General features: G+C 41.7%; 1 protein-coding gene across 2 annotated transcripts in view; it reads left to right on the top strand.

Moving 5' to 3' along the window:
- The window catches only part of GALC (galactosylceramidase), a 58,243-nt gene continuing 36,949 nt past the window's right edge, over window positions 1-21,294 (top strand). Inside the window, exons 1-6 of one of the 2 annotated variants that reach the window (XM_061611903.1) lie at window positions 1-496; window positions 2,439-2,507; window positions 6,718-6,781; window positions 9,979-10,092; window positions 13,152-13,291; window positions 17,836-17,874. In XM_061611903.1, the coding sequence (XP_061467887.1) occupies window positions 143-496; window positions 2,439-2,507; window positions 6,718-6,781; window positions 9,979-10,092; window positions 13,152-13,291; window positions 17,836-17,874 (780 nt within the window). In that variant the 5' untranslated portion in view covers window positions 1-142. The remainder of the gene's footprint in view (window positions 497-2,438; window positions 2,508-6,717; window positions 6,782-9,978; window positions 10,093-13,151; window positions 13,292-17,835; window positions 17,875-21,294) is intronic. The other variant, XM_061611904.1, reaches the window with a different exon arrangement.

Here is a 21,294-nt window from a genome sequence, read left to right as displayed (position 1 = left end):
CATTACGCCACATCCCATTGCACCCTCTCCTTGTGGCAGCAACATTTCTGACAGGACTCATAAAAAACCCACACAGAAACAACCAAAGTAAAACCCAGCAGAAAGGCGCCTTGGGAGTCCCCGTCACGTGACGCCGACCAAAATGACGCGACTTTTACGTCATCGGAGGAAAAAAGGTTTTCAACTGAATTATTCCCCTCTCAAAAGCCACCCACTTCCACTTCATTTGTATTTTGTTTTATCTCGTCAGGTGATCGCATGTCACGTGATCACGCAGGGTAGGCCGGAGGCGCTCCGTTGGCGAGAGGCTAGCCTCGCTCCGTTCCATTCTTCCGCAGCTCACCGGCGTGCAAAGATGTGGCTGTGGAGCTTAGCGGTATTGGGCTGCAGCTTGGCTTTCCCCGCCGCCGCATGGAGGAGCGGCAGTTACTGGCTGGATGATGCGATCGGGCTGGCCCGGGAGTTCGATGGCATCGGGGCCGTCAGCGGCGGCGGGGTGAGTGAGCTGCGGCGGCGACCACTGGGGCAGGTTGGGAGGCACTGAGGAAGGCGCTTTGTAGTGAGTCAGACCGTTGATCTCGCTAGCTCGGCGTTGTTTCTATGCATTGGCAGAAGCTGTCCAGGGTTTCGAGTTGAAATCGCTTCAAACCTTACCTGGAGATGCTGGGGATTGAACCAGGGAGGATCTTTGGCGTGTAAAGGCGTGTGCTGTAGGGCTGTGCCTCTAATGAAGTCAGCCTGGCAGTGGCCGCTTGGGGTCTCGCACAGGGGTCTTGTCTAGCCCACCTTCCCAAGAGTTGGAGGTGGGAGGGATTGAAACTTTTGACTGTTACACTCGGGTCCTGCTGGTGGGATCCCCAGAGGCATCTGGTTAGCCGCTGAGGGAACAGAATGCTGGACGAGATTGGACTTTGGTCTGACCCAGCTGGGCTTTTCTTATGAACGCTTGCATGCAAAGTGTGTGGTCTGCCGCTCCAGTTAGACATCTCAGAGGGGTGTGCATATTCATTCATTCATTCTCTATGCATATGAATCTCAATGGATTTATTATTTTATAAATATCCTCAAGAGCTTGTCTCTCTATGTTGTATTGCATTTAGACTTCACTGTAGAGAGAATCTGCTGGCACCTTAAAGACTAACGAATATATCTTGGCACAAGCTTTTGTAGCCTGGGATCCATCAGATGCCGGTGGGTCTGATAAGGGTTCATAGCAATCTTACTGGCCAGATTCAGGCCTGCTTAGCTTCAGCAAGGTTGTGATGGCATGTGTCTAGTTGGATCATGTCCTGCCTGATAGAAGTGATGGTGATAGTAAATGAAAAAAAAAAACACTCACTTTTCCTCGTGTAGACCTTTTGCAACTTTAATGTCATGCCAGTCAGAAGTTCAGCAGGTGAAGCTTCCCACCAAAACATTTGCATGTTGAATTTCTGCTTGTCTGATAGCTGTTGAAGTCAGATGAGCCCTGACAGGTGAAATGTGGGAGCTTGGGTGTGTGTGTGAAAAAGAGCAGGAATAGGGAATGTGGGGTCCTTCAGATGATGTTAAGACTACATACCCCTTCTTTCCTGACCGTTGGCTGTGCGGCTTGCAGCTGATGGGAGTTGGAGTCCAACAATGTCTGGAGAGCCTCATCCCAGAGATAGGTCCTGAGAGGCCTGAGGCAGTAGTGGTGAGATGGCTGCAGGTATGACAGTATTTCTGGTGGCTTACAGTGGTAGACAAGCAGGAATCCATAGTAATTTTCCTGTGAAGAGTTAAGCTGGAGAATATAGCAGGTGAAGAAAAAATGTGGTGGTAGGTAGATGTGAGAAAAATAGGGAATTTGCTGAGCAAGAAATTTATTTTAACATTTATTTACAACAAATGTTTTATTTAAGACACTTAATTGATTTATTTATCTATTTATTGGGCTGCCTATTCGGTCTGTAACACAACATATAGAAAGCAATGCATCAGAACCAAACTACCATACAACATCAGAGAATGCTATAAAACAGTAAAATCCAACAATAGAATTGTCAATGACAATAATGGTCCAGCGTAAGAACACTAAAATGTGTATAAAATATTTTTAAACTGATTTGAAGCCATAACATCCATATCTGTCTAGGAGGCGGTAGTTGAAACAAATGGATCTTTGAAGCCTGCTTGGAAGCTTGAATTGGTGAGGCCATACATGTCTCAGCTGAGATGGAATCTCACATTTGACATAAAGTTGAATGGGGCCCTGGGAGAGAGGATGTTATGAGAAAAATAAGAGTATGGTAATGGTGGAAGTGAGAGGAAGTGGAAATGTAAGTGGGGTTAACATGGTTATTTGATCATAGATACTTCGATCAGCTGTTGCAAAACATCATTTGTTCAACATTTTACAGTATAAATATGTATGAATGATAATTCTAAATCTGCTTTGCTTTCCCCCCCTTTTCTAGGCTACTTCCCGGCTTCTGGTGAATTACCTGGAACCATATCGCTCTCAGATTTTAGATTATCTTTTTAAGGTAAATGTGACCTTGCTGTTCCTGGAACTGTTGACCTAGGGTGGTATCCTTGAATCAACCAATCCTTGGTTGTTTTCTATTTATTTAAGAAATTTCTAGCCCACTCTTGTTAGCGATCTCAGGGTGAGTTACAATATAAAACATAATACAAATACAGCTGAACTAGAGCAGGGAACAATGCAACATTAAAATACCATCAATAAATTATCTATTAAAACAAGAATTAATACAAATGCTATTAGTGGTTCCCAGATGTTTTTCTCATAGACCACTTAAAAACTGATGAGGGTTTTGGCAGACCACTTAATGATTTTTCTGCCTGTTGCCATGTGGTGTGCTAGCTGCTGTATGATTTTAATGGAATTTTACTGTTTTTATTTCTTAAAATAAAATTCAATAAAAGAAATAGTAAAAATCAGTGTGAATCTTTCAAGTGATGGATGTGCTGCTTCCCATCTTCAACCACAGATCCACAGTCACACTGCAGACTACCCAAATGAAGGTCGTGGACCACAGATAGTCTGCGTACCACAGTTTGTGAACCCCTGTTATGGGTAGTTCTATTTGACTAACTTTCTTAATGTCCCACAAATGATTGAGCAAATAAATTTTAAGAGGCATCGGAAAGAAAGTAAAGCAGATATCAGCCATCATTCAGAGGGAGGGTGTTGCATTTTTGCCATTGTGTATGTTTAATGTTTGATTTATATGGCTGGCAAGTAAGATCTAACAATTTGAGCTAGGTATTTTTTCTTATTCCTGGCTCTTCTCTCCCCCCTCCCCCCCAATCGGTTCTTACCTACTTGCTCATTGGAATCGGAAAGATTATTTAAATGGTTTGTGAAAGCTTGTAGGCTGCTTAACTGTATAAAATGCTGTAAGTGCATAGCCCTTGAACTAAGCCTCAAAGTCTTGCTCTGTAAAACTGATATACAGCTTTTATTTCCTCAATAATGTTGACTAAAGGCTGTGGTTCAGAATAAAATGTAATAAATGTGTTTAAAGAAATAACTTGGGTATTGTGTATTGAGAGACAGTGTGGTGTAATGAAGATTGCTGGGTGACCTTGGACCAGTCCCTGCCTCTCAGTTTAATCGACTTCACAGGGTTGTTGTGAGGAACAAATGGGGAGAGAAGACCACGTGTACACCACTTTGAGCTACTTGGAGGAAAGGTGGGATAAAAATGTAAATAAGAAAGAAATATTTGGGCAGTGGTGCATGCAGCAGAGCAGGAATGGGTGGGGAGCACAACACTGGGACTTCTGTGAGAGCAGGACTACTGACATCATCTGCCAGAGCACCAGGGAAATTGTTGGTTCTTCCTTGCTCTAGCAAGTGAATGAGGTGATGATGAGGTTTTCAAGTTTTACTACTGTTTGTGACAAAACAGAATATATGAGGAATATATTAAGCTTTTTATTACTTTTCAGGCAAAATGTAAGGAGCTAGTTTTAACACCTATTATTATTATTTCACTTGATTACTCACCTTTCCTCATAAGGTCCCAGAACAGGTTACAACAGTTTAAAATGCAATATTAAAGACAGTTTAAAACAAATTACTTTCACAAGAATAGGGTGGGTCCATATCTGTATATCAGATGGCAAGGGCCAGGGTAAAGAGATATGGTAGAAACTGCATAATGAAGGCACCAGATTTATTAAATATTTATTAAATTTATATCCTACCCTTCCTCCCAGAAGGAGCCCAGGGCAGCAAACAAAAACACTAAAAGCACTTTAAAACATCTTAAAAACAAGACTCTAAAACATATTAAAACAAAACATTTTAAAAACATCTTTAAATAACAGCCATCATTCAGAGGGAAGATGTTGAATTTAAAAACATCTTATAAAGCAATTCCAGTACAGATGCAGAGTCGGATAAGGTCTCTACTTAAAAGGCTTGTCGAAAGAGGAAGGTCTTCAATAGGCACAGAAAAGATAACAGAGATGGTGCCTGTCTAATATTTAAGGGAATTCCAAAAGCACTAAACGTTCACTTCCTGTGTTCTGTGGAGCAGACCTTCTGATAAGATGGTATCTGCAGGAGGCCCTCAACTGCAGAGCCCAGTGATCGACTAGGTATATCAGTGGTAAGACTATCTTTCCGGTATCCTAGTCCCAAGCTGTATAGGACTTTGTACACCAAACCAGAACTTCAAACTTCACCTGGTAGCTAATGGGCAGCCAGTGCAATTCTTTCAGCAGCAGGTTAACACGTTGGCGATACCCTGCCCTGGTGAGTAGTTGTGCTGCTGCATTTTGCACCAGCTGTAGCTTCCATACCAACATGTGAAGAGGAGATTCCACAGTTTAGGAGCTGCTACAGAGAATGCCCTCTCCTTGGCTGCTGTCCCCCCCCCCAAAAAAAAGCCTCTGAAAGTGGTGGAACTACAAAGAAGGCTGCTGGTGAACTTAACACCCAAGAGGGTCTGTAGGGAAGGAGGCAGTCTTTCAGATAGTAGCTTTGTGCCTGCACATCTCAAGAGACTTCATTTTCTCTTTCAATGCATCATGACTTTAAAATCAACAGAGTACTTACTTGTTGAGTACTGCCAGGACAATATTCTGTCCATGCATCAGGTTCAAATACCAAATAATTTAAAGAGGTGTATCTGATGACTAGTCCACCACTGTGAAATTGCTTTCCCTCAAGTTCTTTGAAGCAGTAGCCCAAGTGTTTCTTGAACCATTGTTCTTCAAGATTTCAATTCTGGGCTGGATTTAATTGCCAAGGGGAAACCTTAATTGGATATTGTGTTTGTTGGCTTCTTTAATATTACTTCTTTATCATAATTATCATTAGTTTATACTCCACTTTTCAACACAATACAGGTTTCAGCTGCAATCTTATACCCACTTACCAAGGAGTAAAACCCATTGAATTCAGTGTAACCTTCTTCTGAATGCACTAGACCCATTTGTGCATTACAAAGCAAACCATGATTAGTAAGCCAAGAACAAACCTTGGTCTACTGTTGTGGTTTGTTTGGAGAGAAACAAACCATAAGCGGTGGTTTACATGTCATGGTATGCGCAAGTCTTGGGGTTTGTTTCTCTCAACTTCTGTGGTAGTTGGGGTGCAGAGTAAATCAGCAGTAAGCAGCACTGCTTGTTCATGGGAAACCATGGTTTATGGTTTACTATGACATGTGAATGCAGTTCTTTAAGGAGTGGGATGCAAATGGGAACAATTGGAAAACTGAAAAATAAAGCTATTTATTGGAAGAGGAAGAATAATTATATATATATTTTTTACCTATGATCACAATTTCATTGTTGATGACTTTCAATGAAATATACTGCTGTGGATAATAAAAATTTTTTTTAAAGTTTTTGGGATTACCGTTCTGTGGGAATTTAGAAAGCAATAAATACTGACTTTGCAGAGGAAATTCCACCATAATACACAAAATTTTGTAGAACATGACTTTATTTTTATTTTTATTTTAAAAAAGGAGGCGATATGATAAATCAGAGATGAAATTAACTTTCCACTTCTGGTGAGGAGCGATGTAATGATCTTCCAATGGCTCAAGACAGTGCTGTGGGGTTCCTTCTAGTCTGGAGAAAGAGCAGTGTGGTCCTATCAGAGTTGCATGGCCTGTTTTCTCTTTCCACTTAATGGCTGTGCATGCAATGTGTACAGCTAGTATATCGCCATGGTGTTCTTTCCCTTACTGAGATAATCCCTGGGATACAACAGCACCTGTCCTTCTGGTCCTTGACTCAGCAATATTATTGTGGCTCTTTTGGATTAAGGAAAAAAGCACGTAATTGCAACTGCAGCCGTGTGTGCAAAGCTGGGAGAAAACAGTCATGGAAAGAGCCATGGGTCTCCTTTTTGCAGGCACTGAAGAGGGAGGGGAAGAGATGGGTGAAAGGAGAGGGCTAATAGGCTTCGTTCCAAGATGTTTTGTAAAGATGTCAGTGTTGCTGGGCAGCTAGTTCCCTTAATACTGCAGAACTTGTCTTCTGAGGGATAGGACTGGTGTCTTGGCTGCCAATGTCTCAAAGGCTCTGAAGCCTGATTTATTATGTGCAGCACATGCGCAAAGAGCACATATTTTTGGGAATATTATGTACAAAGACAGCCATGATTTCTAATCAAAGAAGTAACAGCAGTTCATTGTAGCAGGTGAAAACCCTATGTTGCATGCATAACAGGAATGCTAACACTGCTTTCTCTTTCTTTTCTTTTTAAAGCCAAATTTTGGTGCTGCTTTGCATATCCTCAAAGTAGAGATTGGCGGAGATGCGCAGTCCACAGGTATGAGCTGACTGAGGAATGAGATTTAACACAAAAGCCTTGTAGCAATTCCATAATTAGTGGTTTCTTAGTTTTAATCTCATCTCAGCTTTGCATGACATACCAGTTTTTCTCCTTTGCTAGGTTCAGGAAAACTAACTTTGTTATAGATGGAAAAAATAGCAGCATGCTAAACAGTGGCACTTTCTGTGTGGGATTTAGTGGATGCAGACTGCTGGGGTTCTCAGGTTCTTCCTTTGAACAAATATTCTAATTGCTTTGGAGTTGAAAAAGTAGGGAAACCTATTTGGTTAATGCCAAATCAAATATCAGACAGGCTTACTACCTGCTAATGTTATAGCAGGACTGGATAATCCTGATCTGGAAGGCAGATCAGCCCTCCCACTAAGCAAATCCCCCCCCCCCAACTGTACTGATTTGGTCAGCAGTGGTATAGTAGATGCATTTCTGGGGTAGACAGAGGTTTAAACCTCTCCAACCAGCCAAATGCCCTGATAGGGATGTAAACCACCCCTCTCTGGCATTGGATCAATTATTTGATAAGCAGTGAGGGGGTGATACCCCCCCTTTTTTCCTAGTGGGATTCATATTAAATTGAAGAATATCTCCTGAGGAATACTATAAACATATTTACTTTGCTGTAAATCCCACTGATTTCATTAGGGCTTATTTCCAAGCAAGCCTAGCAAGGGCCACAGTCGCATGAAATGAGTAGGTGGGAGCATAAGCTTAATTTGCTTTCACCTAAGCAGATGAGCAACTTCCCCCCCCCCCGGGTTATATTGTTATACATTATAATGTAGTCTGGAATTGGGTGTGTGGCATGCAGCTGATTGCTTGCTGAATGGGATGCAGCTGTGGGCAGCCTGAGGCTGCTCCATCACACAGAAGTGCCTGCCCTAGACCAGGTGTGGGGAACCTTTAGCCCTCCAGATGAGCAAGCATGGCCAATGCCAGGGACGATGGGAGTTGTTGTTCAGCTGCATCTGGAGGGCCAAAGGTTCCCATACTTGCCCTAGTATGAGAGACCAGGGTGAGGTCATCATGTTCAAGGGACCTTCATTGTGAGACATTTTGGAGTGACTTGTGAGTTTTTTGGGCCCTGGGTGAAAGCCAGGAGGCTGAGGAGTCTTCACTGGGGAGAAGAGGTTACCATTGGTACTCAATTAATGTGCTGATAACAGTATATATTAATTTTGTATTGATGGTTTTATTGTAGGTTGTTGTAATATTTATATTTTTTAATTTGCTGTATTTTTTGCTTGAGTTTATATATTAAGGAGTACAGAAATGGTCGTAATAACAAATAATAGTGTTTATTATATTTATACCATTTGAATGTAAAGACCTCTAAGTGGTTTACAAAAAACATTACAGTTATCAATAAAACAGTTAAAAACAAGTAATTAAAACATTTAAAATAATTAAAACAGCTACTAACTACAAAAAAAACAGATCAGTGTCTATGTGTCTGGATAGGCTTGCCTAAACAATAAAAGTTTTAAATGGGTTCTTAAAGGAATATAGCAAAGGCACCTGCCTGATGTGAATAGGCAGGGAGTTCCATAGTGTAGGTGCTGCCACACTAAAAGAATGATTTTTTACAAGTGCGGCACGAGTATTATGTGGCACCAGTAACAGTGCCTGTTCTGCAGAGCAAAGTGGTTAAGTGGGCACCCAAGGGGTAAGGCAGTCCTTTTAAAGAAAATGTTGCAGCTCTTCTTCCATGTTAGATGAAGTTGGACATAAATCTTAAGCAGAGAATAATTTGCATGGTAAATAAGGCAAGCATGTCCTGAAACAGCAAAACATGAAGTACTGCATGTGCTAGACGCCACAGCTGATCTGCATTTAGAACATTAACAGTAATTAACATTGTTCCCTTATTAGTATTTCAGTATAGAGTCATGTGTAGGTGGATGTTAAAAGAAAATTTATTTATTTATTTATTATATTTCTATACCGCCCAATAGCCGAAGGGCGGTTTACAGCATAAAAACATCCAGTATACAATTAAAAACATATATCAAACACATTGAAACAATATAACAAAATAACTAAACATAGTTAAACACATGGACACGACAGACACAATCCTAAAATGTTAAGTATAAAAACGTATTAAATCAGTTAAAATATTAAGCTGTTTAAGCTGTTAATGTTAAAATTACTAAAATTAAGATTGTGAGTGATAGATGTAGGTGTTAAAAGTAGATATTAAAATGTTAAAACTTGTAATACCAATTGGACTTCATAAAAAAATGGCTGTTATCAGGGCCGGCTCCAGGAATGCCAGGGCCCTTGGGCATCAGCTTGCCTTGGGCCCCGGCATGTGTGCATGTTTGCATTTGTGCACGTGCGCAGCCTCCCCACCTACCTGTCTGCTGTCTTTTACCATTGCCGTTAACAGAGATGGCGGCCGTGGTTTCCCTAAGGGGATGAAGCCTCCGTCGCCATCTTTGTTTATGGCACACATGCATGCTACGCGCACGTATCTCTGCCATCAACTGAGATGGTGGCAGGGGCTTCAGTACCTTAGGGAAACCGCGGCCGCCATCGTTAAGGGCAACAGTAAAAGACAGCAGACAGGTAAGTGGGGAGATGTGGGGGGGTGCGGATCACGGAAGGGGAGCAGAGGGGCAGCTGAGGGGCCCCTTGTAGCTCCAGGGGCCATCGGGCCAGTGCCCAACCTGGCCGCCCTTTAGAACCGGCCCTGGCTGTTATGATTTCTGGAGAACCCACCATCACTGAACCACGCCATCACTTGGCAATAGAATCTGGCATCATTTAAGCACCACATTTCATCTGTGGTTTGGATCTTAGTATTTTTGTGTGTGTGATTATGTTTCATTATCTCTAGCTCCAGGAGCTTGTGATTATGTTCAGCAAATAAGCTCTGGAATGACCTGACTTAAAGCATAGCTTTCCGCTCAGTAAGCTCATGCAACTTGTGATTACCGGACAGGCATCCGTTTGTTTGTAGAAGATGAAGGTTATATATAAAGATACTGACGTCTAATTATCTGCCCTTGATATTAACGAGGGTGCTAAAATTGGTGTAACAATAGTGTTGCATATTCAGTTTCATTTTACTCGTGTGGTTCTTATATCTGTTCTGAGAAATGTGTTGGATGCTGTAGCAAAAGATGTTTAGTAATTGACTGAGTTACAGAGAGAACTTTGTTTTGCTTTCATAGATGGGACTGAACCATCCCACATGCATTATGAAGATGATGAAAATTATTTCCGGGGCTATGAATGGTGGTTGATGAAGGAAGCTAAAAAGAGGAACCCTAATATTAAATTGATTGGTAAGGACTGCAGACTTGTGGTGTTCCAGCATGGTTACCCTGTAATTTGAAAATACCTTTGTGATTCATTTTTAATGACAGTCTGTTCCAATTTACAGTGCAACGTGTAGTTTGTGTTAAATAATACAGTTTGGAGAGTGTGTGAAAGGCCTGGTTGGCACAATATGGTAGGCCAAACTATGGCTTACCAGGACTGTGTGAATGTGTGGGCTCCTGCAGAGGAGCTTGCAGATGCTTTGCTGTTCCCTGTTCCTTTTTACACCTAAGCCATGCTGACATGCCAATATTTGTATTCGCATGTCATCTGAACCTGAGCTCCTCACTAACTACCAGCTGTTGCCAAGAACAAATCATAGTTTGGTTTCCTGTGTCATGTGAACCCGGCCAAAGATAGGAGAAAGAAAAGCAAGCCAGTGTAGTGGTTAGAGTATTGGACTAGGACTTGAGAGACCAGGTTTCAAATCCCCACTCAACCATGAAACTTGTTGGGTGACCTTGGACCAGTCACAGTCTCTTAGCTTAACCTACCTTGCAGGGTTGTTACGGGGATAAAATGGATTGGGATGAGAACCATGTATGCCCATTTGCGTTCCTTGAAGGAAAGATGGGATAGAAATGTAATAATAAATAAAATAAGGTATCTTTGTTGTTGTCACTGGTTATATGGGAATGAGTCTATGGACAGAGAGAGCATTTTTGGCCTGTCAAGTTTGATTAATTCATTTTTTTTGAAGTATTGAATATAATGCTTAAATAATAAAACTTTGGCTTCTCACAAAATATGTCCCCTGTTAAAAATTAGATTCCAGCCATTACAGAGTAGTAATGATTAATACACATGTAAATGATTTTGTGGTACAAATTCCCATTCCCCCTCCCCCCGTTTTCCCCTTTTTCTGATATAAACCCTCTTAAAACTGTCTGAATAAATCCTCTTAAATCTGAAACTGGAGATTTAGGTGTATATAGTGATTGCCGCCCTGGGCTCCTGCTGGGAGGAAGGGCAGGATATAAAATAAATGAATGAATGAATATAGTATACCGTAAAACAATACAGCCTCCTGTCCTTGTGAAGAACAATATTATGCCTTTTTAATAAAAACCTCTTACTTTGCTCCATGCTTTGATTCCAAAATTGCCATTGCAATCAACAAGGAAACTTTATTGAAGAAACTAAGTTGGTTTGTCATAATACCGTATGCAGGAACTTGTAAAGATAAAACTTCTGGAAAATGAAATTGTGGCATTATCTGGGGATTGAATTGGAACCTTGGGGGCAAGCAGTATATTATATAGTCTCTTGTAGGGGTTTCCAAAAGAGAATTAAGATAACTGGGAAGGGCTCACAAGAAATGTGACTGGATGCCTAGAACTATAGTTTACCACTTTGGATAACCCTTTTTTTCACAGTGTCACAGATTCTCCCCAATGGTAGAATTAAGCAACTCAAGATTTCCCATACATTGTACTACCTTCCTCATTCAGAATTGCTGGTTGCAACGACCTGTTGTCTTGCCTTCCTGTTTTTGCATTTCTTTGCCCACACAATCAACTTGTCATTTCCTGATTGCTTTCCTTGTGCTTCCTACTCTGTAGATGTTCCAGGGCAAAGATGGTAGTCCTGAGGATGTGCACAATTGGAGACTGAAGAAAGGGGCAGTGCTGTTCAGCTGGTGATACTTGTATCACCCGATATACTGTGAGATACCACTGGGTGAAAAGCACTGTTTGTCTTCCCCCCCAAAAGGCATTTTAGGAGTGGTTGGTGGCAATGCCACTTTTGAATGGGAGCCAAGCTACTGCCATCTTAATTTACCCAAAACGTAGTGCCCAACCTACAGATAAATGAGGTGGGTGCCCACCATGGATGGAAACTGAGCTTTGCTCCCATTCAAAACCGGCACTGCCACCTGCCCACTGCTAAAATGGGCATCCAGGGGCTTACAGTGCAGCTGGGTCAGGCCAGTGAGCCCCTGGGGCTCTTGGCCAGTGCCCAACCTTGCCAACTGCTGGTGCTGGGCCTGAGAAGAGTGTCCCTTTGTGAACAGAAGGGTTCCTGTTTGTGAAAGGGACTGAGATCCAGTGGAATCTTCTGCTAGAGGAAAGTTGGAGGGAGGGCATTTTTTGCTGATCCTCTCTTTCCCCCTATAGCTCCCCCCCACCTGCCACCCTTTTCCAGGGAATCATTTTTTCTGGAGCTGCATTCCAAAAACAGTTACTGATAAAAACATTTCTTTCATCCAGTGATCTCTGGATTGCCAGGAACAGTCTTTCAGCTGTTAAATGCCTTAGGAATGTTTTCAAATTACTACTAAAAGTCAATGAAGGAAAAAGATGCACCTCATCGGGGAGGGCATTCCACAATTGGGAGCCATCATTGAAAAGGTCCTATCACTGGTCAATGCTAGCTGCACAGCCCCTCTTGGTGGCATCACCTACAAGGTCTCACATGCTGATTGTGGGGTCCTAGAAGATCTATACAGCTGAAGGTGCTCTTGGGTCCCAGTTCATCTATGGTTTTATATGCTAGAACTAACACCTTGAATTGGGCACCTTAAATTAGCTCACTGGCAACCAGCGCAGAGCTTTCAGGTCTGGTTATGTATGGTCCCATTAGGCTGCCTTACTAGCCTAGAAGTTGCATGCTGCACAAGCTGCAGCCTCTGGAGCATCTTCAAGGGCAGCCCCACACACAGTACATTACAGTAGTCAAGATGGGAAGTCACCAGAGCATGGACAGCTGAGATTAGGCTATCCCGGTCCGAGAACAACTGTAGCTGGTGATTCAGCCTAAGCAGGGCATAAGCAGCACTAGCCACAGAAGCCTCTTGGGACTCTAGTGACAAGTTGGAATCCAGGAGTACTCCCAGAGTACAGACCTGTTCCTTCCCTCCCTGAACACACCTAATTCCTGGACATGGGAACCACTTAGTATTGCTACTTTTCCGTGCACATTATGTAGTGCACATTTATTTAACAGACATAGTTTTGTCTAGTAGTGTGCATCTTGTATATTAAGCTTGTTCTTTAAATTTTTTGCTTGTTTTTTGTCTTTACAGGGCTGCCCTGGGCTTTTCCAGGATGGATTGGGAGGGGTAAGAACTGGCCCTATGATTATCCGGATGTCACTGCTTATTATATCGTCTCCTGGATTATAGGCGCCAAAAGATTTCATGGTTTGGACATTGACTACATTGGGGTTAGTGAAGGAAGTTTTCTTTAAATTCTTTTGAACACAATTCATGTTAGAGAAGTCTCAAAGTTATCCAACACAAGCATGCGTCTCCTATTTCCCTTGTTTTATGCATTATATCCATGGAGTGAGGTGCTCATCAAACATTGCTCAGAGCTTTTTAAAAAAAGTAGTAATAACAAGACATCAAATATTAGCATGACTACTTAGAACTCTTTTAAGCAGTTTATAAAACGTTTAAGTAATAAAATGAAGTAAAAATGCACTATTTAGACTGATTTCAGATGAACTTCTGAGCTCCATTAAGATGCATTCTATGTGGGGCTTCTCTTTCAGTTGGTCTGAAAACTACAGTTAGTGTAGAATGTTGCAACATGATTGCTGACAAGGGTAAGATCCTATCAGCATATTACTCTTCAGGGATTGCACTGGCTGCTGAATTGTTACCAGGCCAAGTTCAGGGTTTTACTATTAGTATATAAAGCTCTTAATAGCTAGGGATCAGTATACTTGAAGGATTATCTTGCCCCATGCATGCTTATTTGACCATGCTGATCTGCAAAACCTGTACTCTTGCAAGTGCCATATACTCTTCTTTCAGCATTTGCTAGGAGTTGATCACTGGCAGCGCCTGTGCTTTGAAACTCCCTGTCTATTAATGTTAGGCAGGCACCCTCACTATACTTTTTAGATGCCTTTTTTATTTCAGCAAGTCCATCCAGGCACACAATTTAGCTATGCATAATTCTTTTTAACATTTGCTGATTTTGTATGTTGATACAGTAATTGTCTTATGTACACTACTTAAAAGTTTTTTATTAAGCTATTTATACATTTTTCAAAAGAAATAAGCATTCTCGGCTTATATGCAAATGATCAAAATAAATAAAAATGGGACACAGAGGCTATTCTCGATGTCTGTGGCGCTGTATCTCTTTAAGGGTCATATTTGGATTGTTGATCATGTAGAGATGTGTACAATTTTAGGAAAATGCAATAGGTAGAACTGTGTTTCCTTCATACCTGGGAAACCCTCATTCTTCAGACAGACAAACTATATAATTTGATTGCAGTATTGTGGGGTGGGGGCTAACCCTTTTGTTTCTAAACATGCACTGGGTGGGCTTAGGTATCAAAGTCCTCTTCAGAGCAATTAAGGAAAAGGGACATCCAGCATCAGTCCTTTTATTTATTTATTTATTTAATTACATTTCTAGACCGCCCTATAGCAGAAAGCTCTCAGGGCGGTGTACAACAAATAAAATCACAATTAAAATATGAGCAAGTGTGGAAAAAATATATATATATAGTACAATTATAAAACATTAATAAAATTGCCATTGAGATTTAAATTAAGATCATATTAAGTTTAAAATGTTAAATTAAAATATTTAAAAATTTACAAAATTTAAAAAGCCTGGGCGAAAAGGTAAGTTTTTACCTGGCGCCGAAAAGATAACAGAGAAGGCGCCAGGCGTATCTCGTCTGGGAGGGCATTCCATAGTTCGGGGGCCACCACCGAGAAGGCCCTAGATCTAGTTGTTGATCTCCGGGCCTCTTTATGGGTTGGAACCCAGAGAAGGGCCTTCGACGTCGAGCGTAGTGAACGGGTAGGTACATAACGAGAGAGGCGCTCCATCAGGTATTGCGGTCTGATGCCGTTTAGGGCTTTATAGGTAAGAACCAACACTTTGAATCTGGCCCGGAAACATATCGGTAGCCAGTGCAGCTGCGCCAGGACAGGTGTTATATGGTCAAATTTCTTTGTCCCAGTGAGAACTCTGGCCGCAGCATTTTGCACTAGCTGAAGTTTCCGAACCGTCTTCATAGGTAGCCCCACGTAGAGTGCATTACAGTAGTCCAATCTAGAGGTTACCATAGCATGGATAACTGAGGCAAGATGCTCCTTGCTCAAATAGGGTCGTAGTTGGGCTACCAGCCGGAGCTGGTAGAATGCATTCCGTGCCACCGAGGCTACCTGAGCCTCAAGTGACAGGAGCGGATCTAATAAGACCCCCAAACTACGTACCTGTTCCTTTAGGGGGAGTGTAACCCCATCTAGGACAGGTCGAACGTCAACCATCTGGGCAGAGGGTCCTCCCACCAACAGCATCTCAGTCTTGTTAGGATTGAGTTTCAGTTTATTAGCTCTCATCCAGCCCATTATCGCGGCCAGGCAGCGGTCTAGTACATCAACAGCCTCACCTGAGGAAGATGAAAAGGAGTAGTAGAGCTGCGTATCATCAGCATATTGCTGGAAACGCACTCCAAAACTCCTGATGACCTCACCCAGCGGCTTCATATAGATATTAAAAAGCATGGGGAACAGAACTGAACCCTGCGGGACCCCATATTGGAGTACCCAGGGACTCGAGTAATGTTCCCCCAGCATCACCTTCTGGAGACGATTCCCGAGATAGGAGCAGAGCCACCGCCAAGCAGTGCCTCCCACTCCTAAATCAGGCAATGTTTTTGAACAGATTGCTTATATTAGTAAATCAAATGCAAAATTGCAGAATTAAAAACAGTGATACAAACCATCAGCATTAAAATGTAAAAAAAAAGACGTCAGGCTAAAATGTTTAACATTATTAACATGCTCTAGTGCAACTGTTGAAAAGTTTAGAAGCTAGCAGTGATAAAAACATTGTTTCCCAACTATTTTTTAAAAGGGCAAGGAGGGAACACAATGGATCATTACTGGGTGTCTAAGCCAGAAGTGGGCAGACTCCAGGTTTATAGGATCTACTTGTTTTTTTTATATTAGAACCCCAAGATCTACCAACCAGAGCCTGGCACAAAAGACATACATTTTCCCCCATGCATATTCTTTTCCTTAACTGTAACACCTGAAGAAGGTTTTAAAATTAAATAATCCTGAGCCTAGGCATTTGTGTTTACTCCCAGAATTGAAGTGATTTCACAGTCCTCCCCTTCTCCTCTCTCACTTATACACAGTCCTAGTTACTGTTCTTCCCTCTCTTTCTTTCCTAATTTCAGTAGCATTAATTTAGTTGGAAACCATTTTGTTGAACAGTTGGTGTCATGAACCTGTAATGGTCATGAGTTATTAAAAATCTAATAACAATACTTTGGCTCCCGTAAGGGACTCTGGGAGATGGTTATAGTTAGAAAAGACAAGCCTTTGCCAATTTGCAAATTTGAGTTTCACTTCCCAGCTGAAGACGGTTAGAAGAAGCCTTAACAAGCTGCACCTGTTTATCTTTGCTGATTAGCAAGTGCCTGGTACGCAAGGTCATCCTTGGCCTGTACAGTTGGAAAACACAGTTGGGAGGGGGACCTGAAGGCGCGAAAATGTGAGAAACATCGAGAAGAAAGTTACATCAGCCCATTCCTGATTGGTCAATTAATCTTGGACCGTTAGGATCCTTTTCCCTTAAGTATAGGGTTAGAGACCCATAGCCTTTGTTCTCTGTTCTCTGCCTATGCTGACTGGCACCAGAGTTCCAAACCTTTCTGCCTTATGGTTCCAGGGGTTGCTTATGGGAAGGCAACCTACGTCTGGTTCCATTGCTTTATGTTGAACATCCATCTCTCTTAGGAGAGGTGCCACGCAACCAACTACCTCCTGTGTAAGTAGTTAGGTAAGCTAGTTTGTTATTTTCTTGTTGTGTATGAATTCTCTTGTAAGAACCTAAACCCCGGTTGGGTGAATGGTCTTAAAGGATTACTTGCTGCTATATGATATGTGCACTTATAATTTTTAATAAAAGCTACTTCTATTTAACCTGGTGTGTTCATTTGAGAGAAGGGGTGGTTCTGAATTCAGTACTTTGACCCATCTCAGTCACTCACTACCAAAGAGGGTTAAGAAGTTAAAGGCTTGGATTTTAAGTGTTAACCAGAGGTGCCTGGCAAGGAGTGTAACTGTGACTCTTGCCTTTTAGGACCTTGGTTTTATATATCTTCTGGGCTCAGAGATCCCCTGGCTCTGAGTGGACCAGTATACAGGGGTGGTGGCAGCCTACCTTCTACCTTGCAGGGTTGTTGTGAGCGTACACAGCCTTGGCAAGGGTGAAGTAATAGCTTTTTGGTTCCAGTCTCATTTCCCTAAGGGTGGGGGTCTGAGTCTGACGCATAAACCCGGTACCTTGAGGGTCTGGGGGGCATGACAGTTGGTAGTCACAAACTCTTGCTGATCTACTTTTAATCACCCAGACTTCTAGCTGAATACTGGTAGATCCCTATCTTTCTTCTGCCCAGCCACCACCAAGAAGTCCCCGTCCCTCTTTCTTGCACACCTTGACATCCTTGGACCAGGACAGAGGGCAGGGTTTCCAGTGCCGATCTTTAAGGCTGGGCAGGCTCTTCTGCAGTGTATCAGGTTTGTGCAGAGGCTTCATAAGCACTAGCAGTCAAACCTTAACCAGCTTTACCTGTAGTGCCTTTTGCTCATCATTGGCCATTCAAGCTCCAACTCTGGTTGCAAGCTTGGGGTGTGTCAGGAGCTGGATTTGGGTGTGTCTTCCCATACTTTTGTAGCAATTCTAAAATGTTGTCTATGTCTGTGTTTTCTTAATTTTTTTAAGATCTGGAATGAACGGTCCTTTAACAGCAAATATATCAAGGTAAGTCAAACTGATTGGCATCTGCTTATTTAATAAAACATTATTAATGTGTATAACACAGAACTAAAGCTTTTAACAGAGTGGCAATGTCAGCTTGGTTTGCTGCAGCTAAACTATTGACTAGGAGTTGCATGGCTTTATGTGTATTAAAATGCTTGTATTTGTAGACCCATACTGATTGATTGTGGCATGCTTTTTGTCTTAGAAACCTTTCCATCCATTTTTATCAGTGTTTTGTGTAATTAAATGGCAATTTAAGTTAAAATAAAATGAGACACAACTTTGTGATAATATGTTTACATATTGATTTGGGTCAGAGGTTGCCCTCCAGTTGTTGTTGTTGGACTAGAGCTCCTCTTATCTCACCTATGATGTCTGGGGCCGATGGGAGTTGAAGTCGAAATTACATGGAGAGCTGCAAATTCCCCATCCCTGATTTAGATGTTTCTTAAAACTCATATCCAGAGATGGCTACATTTTATCCTTGTTTTGTGTTTCCCTCTCCTCTTCTTGCAGTAAGTATGGGGAGTATATTGGTCTGAGATGTCTTGGCCCTAATTACTCTGAAAGTAACGCTCAGTTAAACCATAATGATTCCTACCAGATACACAGTCTGCTCTCTTGTGAGGTATTTATCGTAAAACTGTCTGATAAACAACATGAAAGATCTGATTTTATTTTAAGGCTAATAACAATTCTATAAATGAAAAATCAGACCAATAATTGAAGCAGACTGATCCTATGTCTTACTCAGAAGTAAGTCCCACCAAGTTCAGTATGACTTGCTTCCAGGTAAACGGGCATAGGACTTCTGCCTTGAAAGAATAGTTAAGTCAAGACATTCTGAAGATCAGTCCCATCTCCTGAAGAAAGGGATAAGCATACTCATTATCTGGATTTTTCTTTTCCCAGAAAGCTTCCTAAATCAGTTTTGATTGATAAAGATGCATAATCCAAACATGCCTAATTTAAAATGGGGATTTGTGTTATTGGAGTACAGCAGTCTTCCCCAAGCTGGTGCTCTCCAAATGCTTTGGATTACAACTCCCATCATCCCTGATAGCTGGCCATGCTTACTGGGACTGATGGTAGTTGTAGTCCAAAACATCTGAAGGAAACCAGGTTGGGAAATAGTGAACTAGAGGTTCTCTGGATTCTTAGTGTTGGTTTAATTCTTCAGATGAGTAATTCTGGCTGTGTTTGGATGATATTATCTTTGCTTAATAAGCTGAGAGTTGAACAAGCCTTTTGCCCATGCACATGGCCTCTTTTTCTCCTCCCTTTGAAGTATGTGCAAACAAGCCAGGAATTCTTCATAGTTTCCCATTACATCTGAACTGGGAAACTGTAGTTACCATGTTTGAAACCAGCCAACTCTGGTTTGAACCTTCTACTTGCCGCACTATTGGACACCATGCATAGTGTTCGTTGACTAAGAATACCTTGCTGTGCATGGCTACTTTAAATGAGCCCTATTTGTTAAAATGTGAAATGCTACTACTGCTGTTTGTAAGGCAATGGGATGTATAAAACTGCATTTTGTGTGGGTCTCTGATAGCAAGGGGATGCAGTGAAAGCTATAGGTGGCTGAATGTGCACATGCCCTTCCCTTCAATCCGGTGAGAGGTTTATGTAATTTGAAGTGTGCTAGGAAAGCTGGTTTTTAAAATTTTTAATCTACTGAGATGACTCTTAAGCTAACTTGTGTCACTGCCACAGATTTACTTTTTGTGAACCATCCTCCAGTTCTGTGAAATAAGGCTTGACAAAGCACAAATGGGGCACTAGTAAACTTAAGAACTAATTGATGTGTCCTAGTTCTTTTGAATAGGGAACCTGTGGCCCTCCAGATTTTGTTGGACTATAACTCCTACCATTCATGACCATTGGCTATGCTACCTGGGACTGATGGGTGTTGGAGTTCAACAGCATCTGGAGCGTCAAAGGTTGCCCATCCTCGCTTTATATCCAACATAATGTCTTACCCCACAATCCTGTGTCTGTTCAGAAATTTGTCTCATTGATGTCAATGGAGCTTATTCCCTGGGAATTATATAGGATTGCAGCCTTAGCTGTATTTTCTTGTGGTTATTAAAAAGTCTTCGTGTGCTGTTATCACCTTATCCTCTTTTTTCCAAAAGTTTATGGGATGAACTTTATATTCAGGTATGGTCAGTTGTTATGGTATTTGTTTGCTTTGTTAAATTTGGGGAAATGGGCATAACTCATACAAAGTCTTACCTGAAAATATTTCTTAACAATGATCCTTTTCTATATGTGTAGTGTAGCTTATGTTATATGAATGACTTCTGATTGCATAGAATGAGAGATTGCAAGATTAACTGTAAAAAAATAGTTTTTTAAAGTGAATTTTATATTGGGTTCTGTATTAAAGCAAGGTGTTTAATAATTACTATTGTTTCATGTTGTAAGTTTTAGAGCAGAGGTGGGGAATGGGATCTGGTCAGTAGTCCAAATCATCTTCCGACCAACCCCCATGGACTAAATTTGACAGGTGGGTGGGGCTGCTTGCCTCTTAATCATCTGATGTCGCAGTGATGTCAGGAGCCTCTCTTGCCTGCACTATTTGAAATCAAACAGTGCAGCCAAATTCAGTCCACAAAGTGGGTTTCAAAATCCTATGCAAGACCTAACAATCAGCTGGTGGTCTGGTCCTGTAAAGCCCATTGCAAAGCATTGCACAAGACCCCATTGCCTCTTTGTGGAAAGGTCTGCAAAGGGCTTTGCAGGCACTGCCAATCAACCAAGCAGCAGTGCCTGCAGACCTCTTTAGGCCGAATAGGTCTTTACCTCCCCAATACCTGATGTCATATATGCCATAAGGTGTAGGGCAGATGGGCGTGACTTGGCCTAAAAGGCCTTGTAGCCAAATGGAGAGGCCTGGTCGGTTCCCCACCCCAGTTTTAGAAACTGGCTGCAAAGTAAATTTAGGATGAAGTTCTCATTATTCATCCCTGAATACTTTTTAATGATCAGCAAGGACAGCTGCCAAGTTTTTTCAAATATTCGGTGTTCCTACTTTTCTGTCATTTAAAATTCAATTATTTTATTTTAGGGTTCTTCCGTGATTTAAACTGGGTGATTACATGACTTAATGTCATTAGGAAGGATGTTCATGTGCAGCTATGCCCAAAGTTCAAGTCTTAAAATAAGAGCTGTTGTGACTCTGACCTGGCTGGTAATGTAGGAAGCTGCCTTGAGTCAGACCATTGGCCCATCAAATGCAGTATTGTTGACACTGACTAGCAGCCACTCTCCAGAGTTTTAGGCAAGGATCTTTTCCCCAGCCCTACGTGGAAACACAGAGTTTTGAACCTGGGACCTTTTGCATGCATCTGGAGACCCCTTGGCTTAAAACCATTAGTTGTTTAAGGAACAAACGTTTGTACACTTTCCCTG

Source organism: Rhineura floridana, chromosome 2 (assembly GCF_030035675.1).
Source record: "Rhineura floridana isolate rRhiFlo1 chromosome 2, rRhiFlo1.hap2, whole genome shotgun sequence".
Taxonomy (NCBI): Eukaryota; Metazoa; Chordata; class Lepidosauria; order Squamata; family Rhineuridae; genus Rhineura; species Rhineura floridana.
The sequence above is the reverse complement of the archived record's forward strand: the minus strand, read 5'-3'. Positions and strand labels throughout refer to the sequence as shown.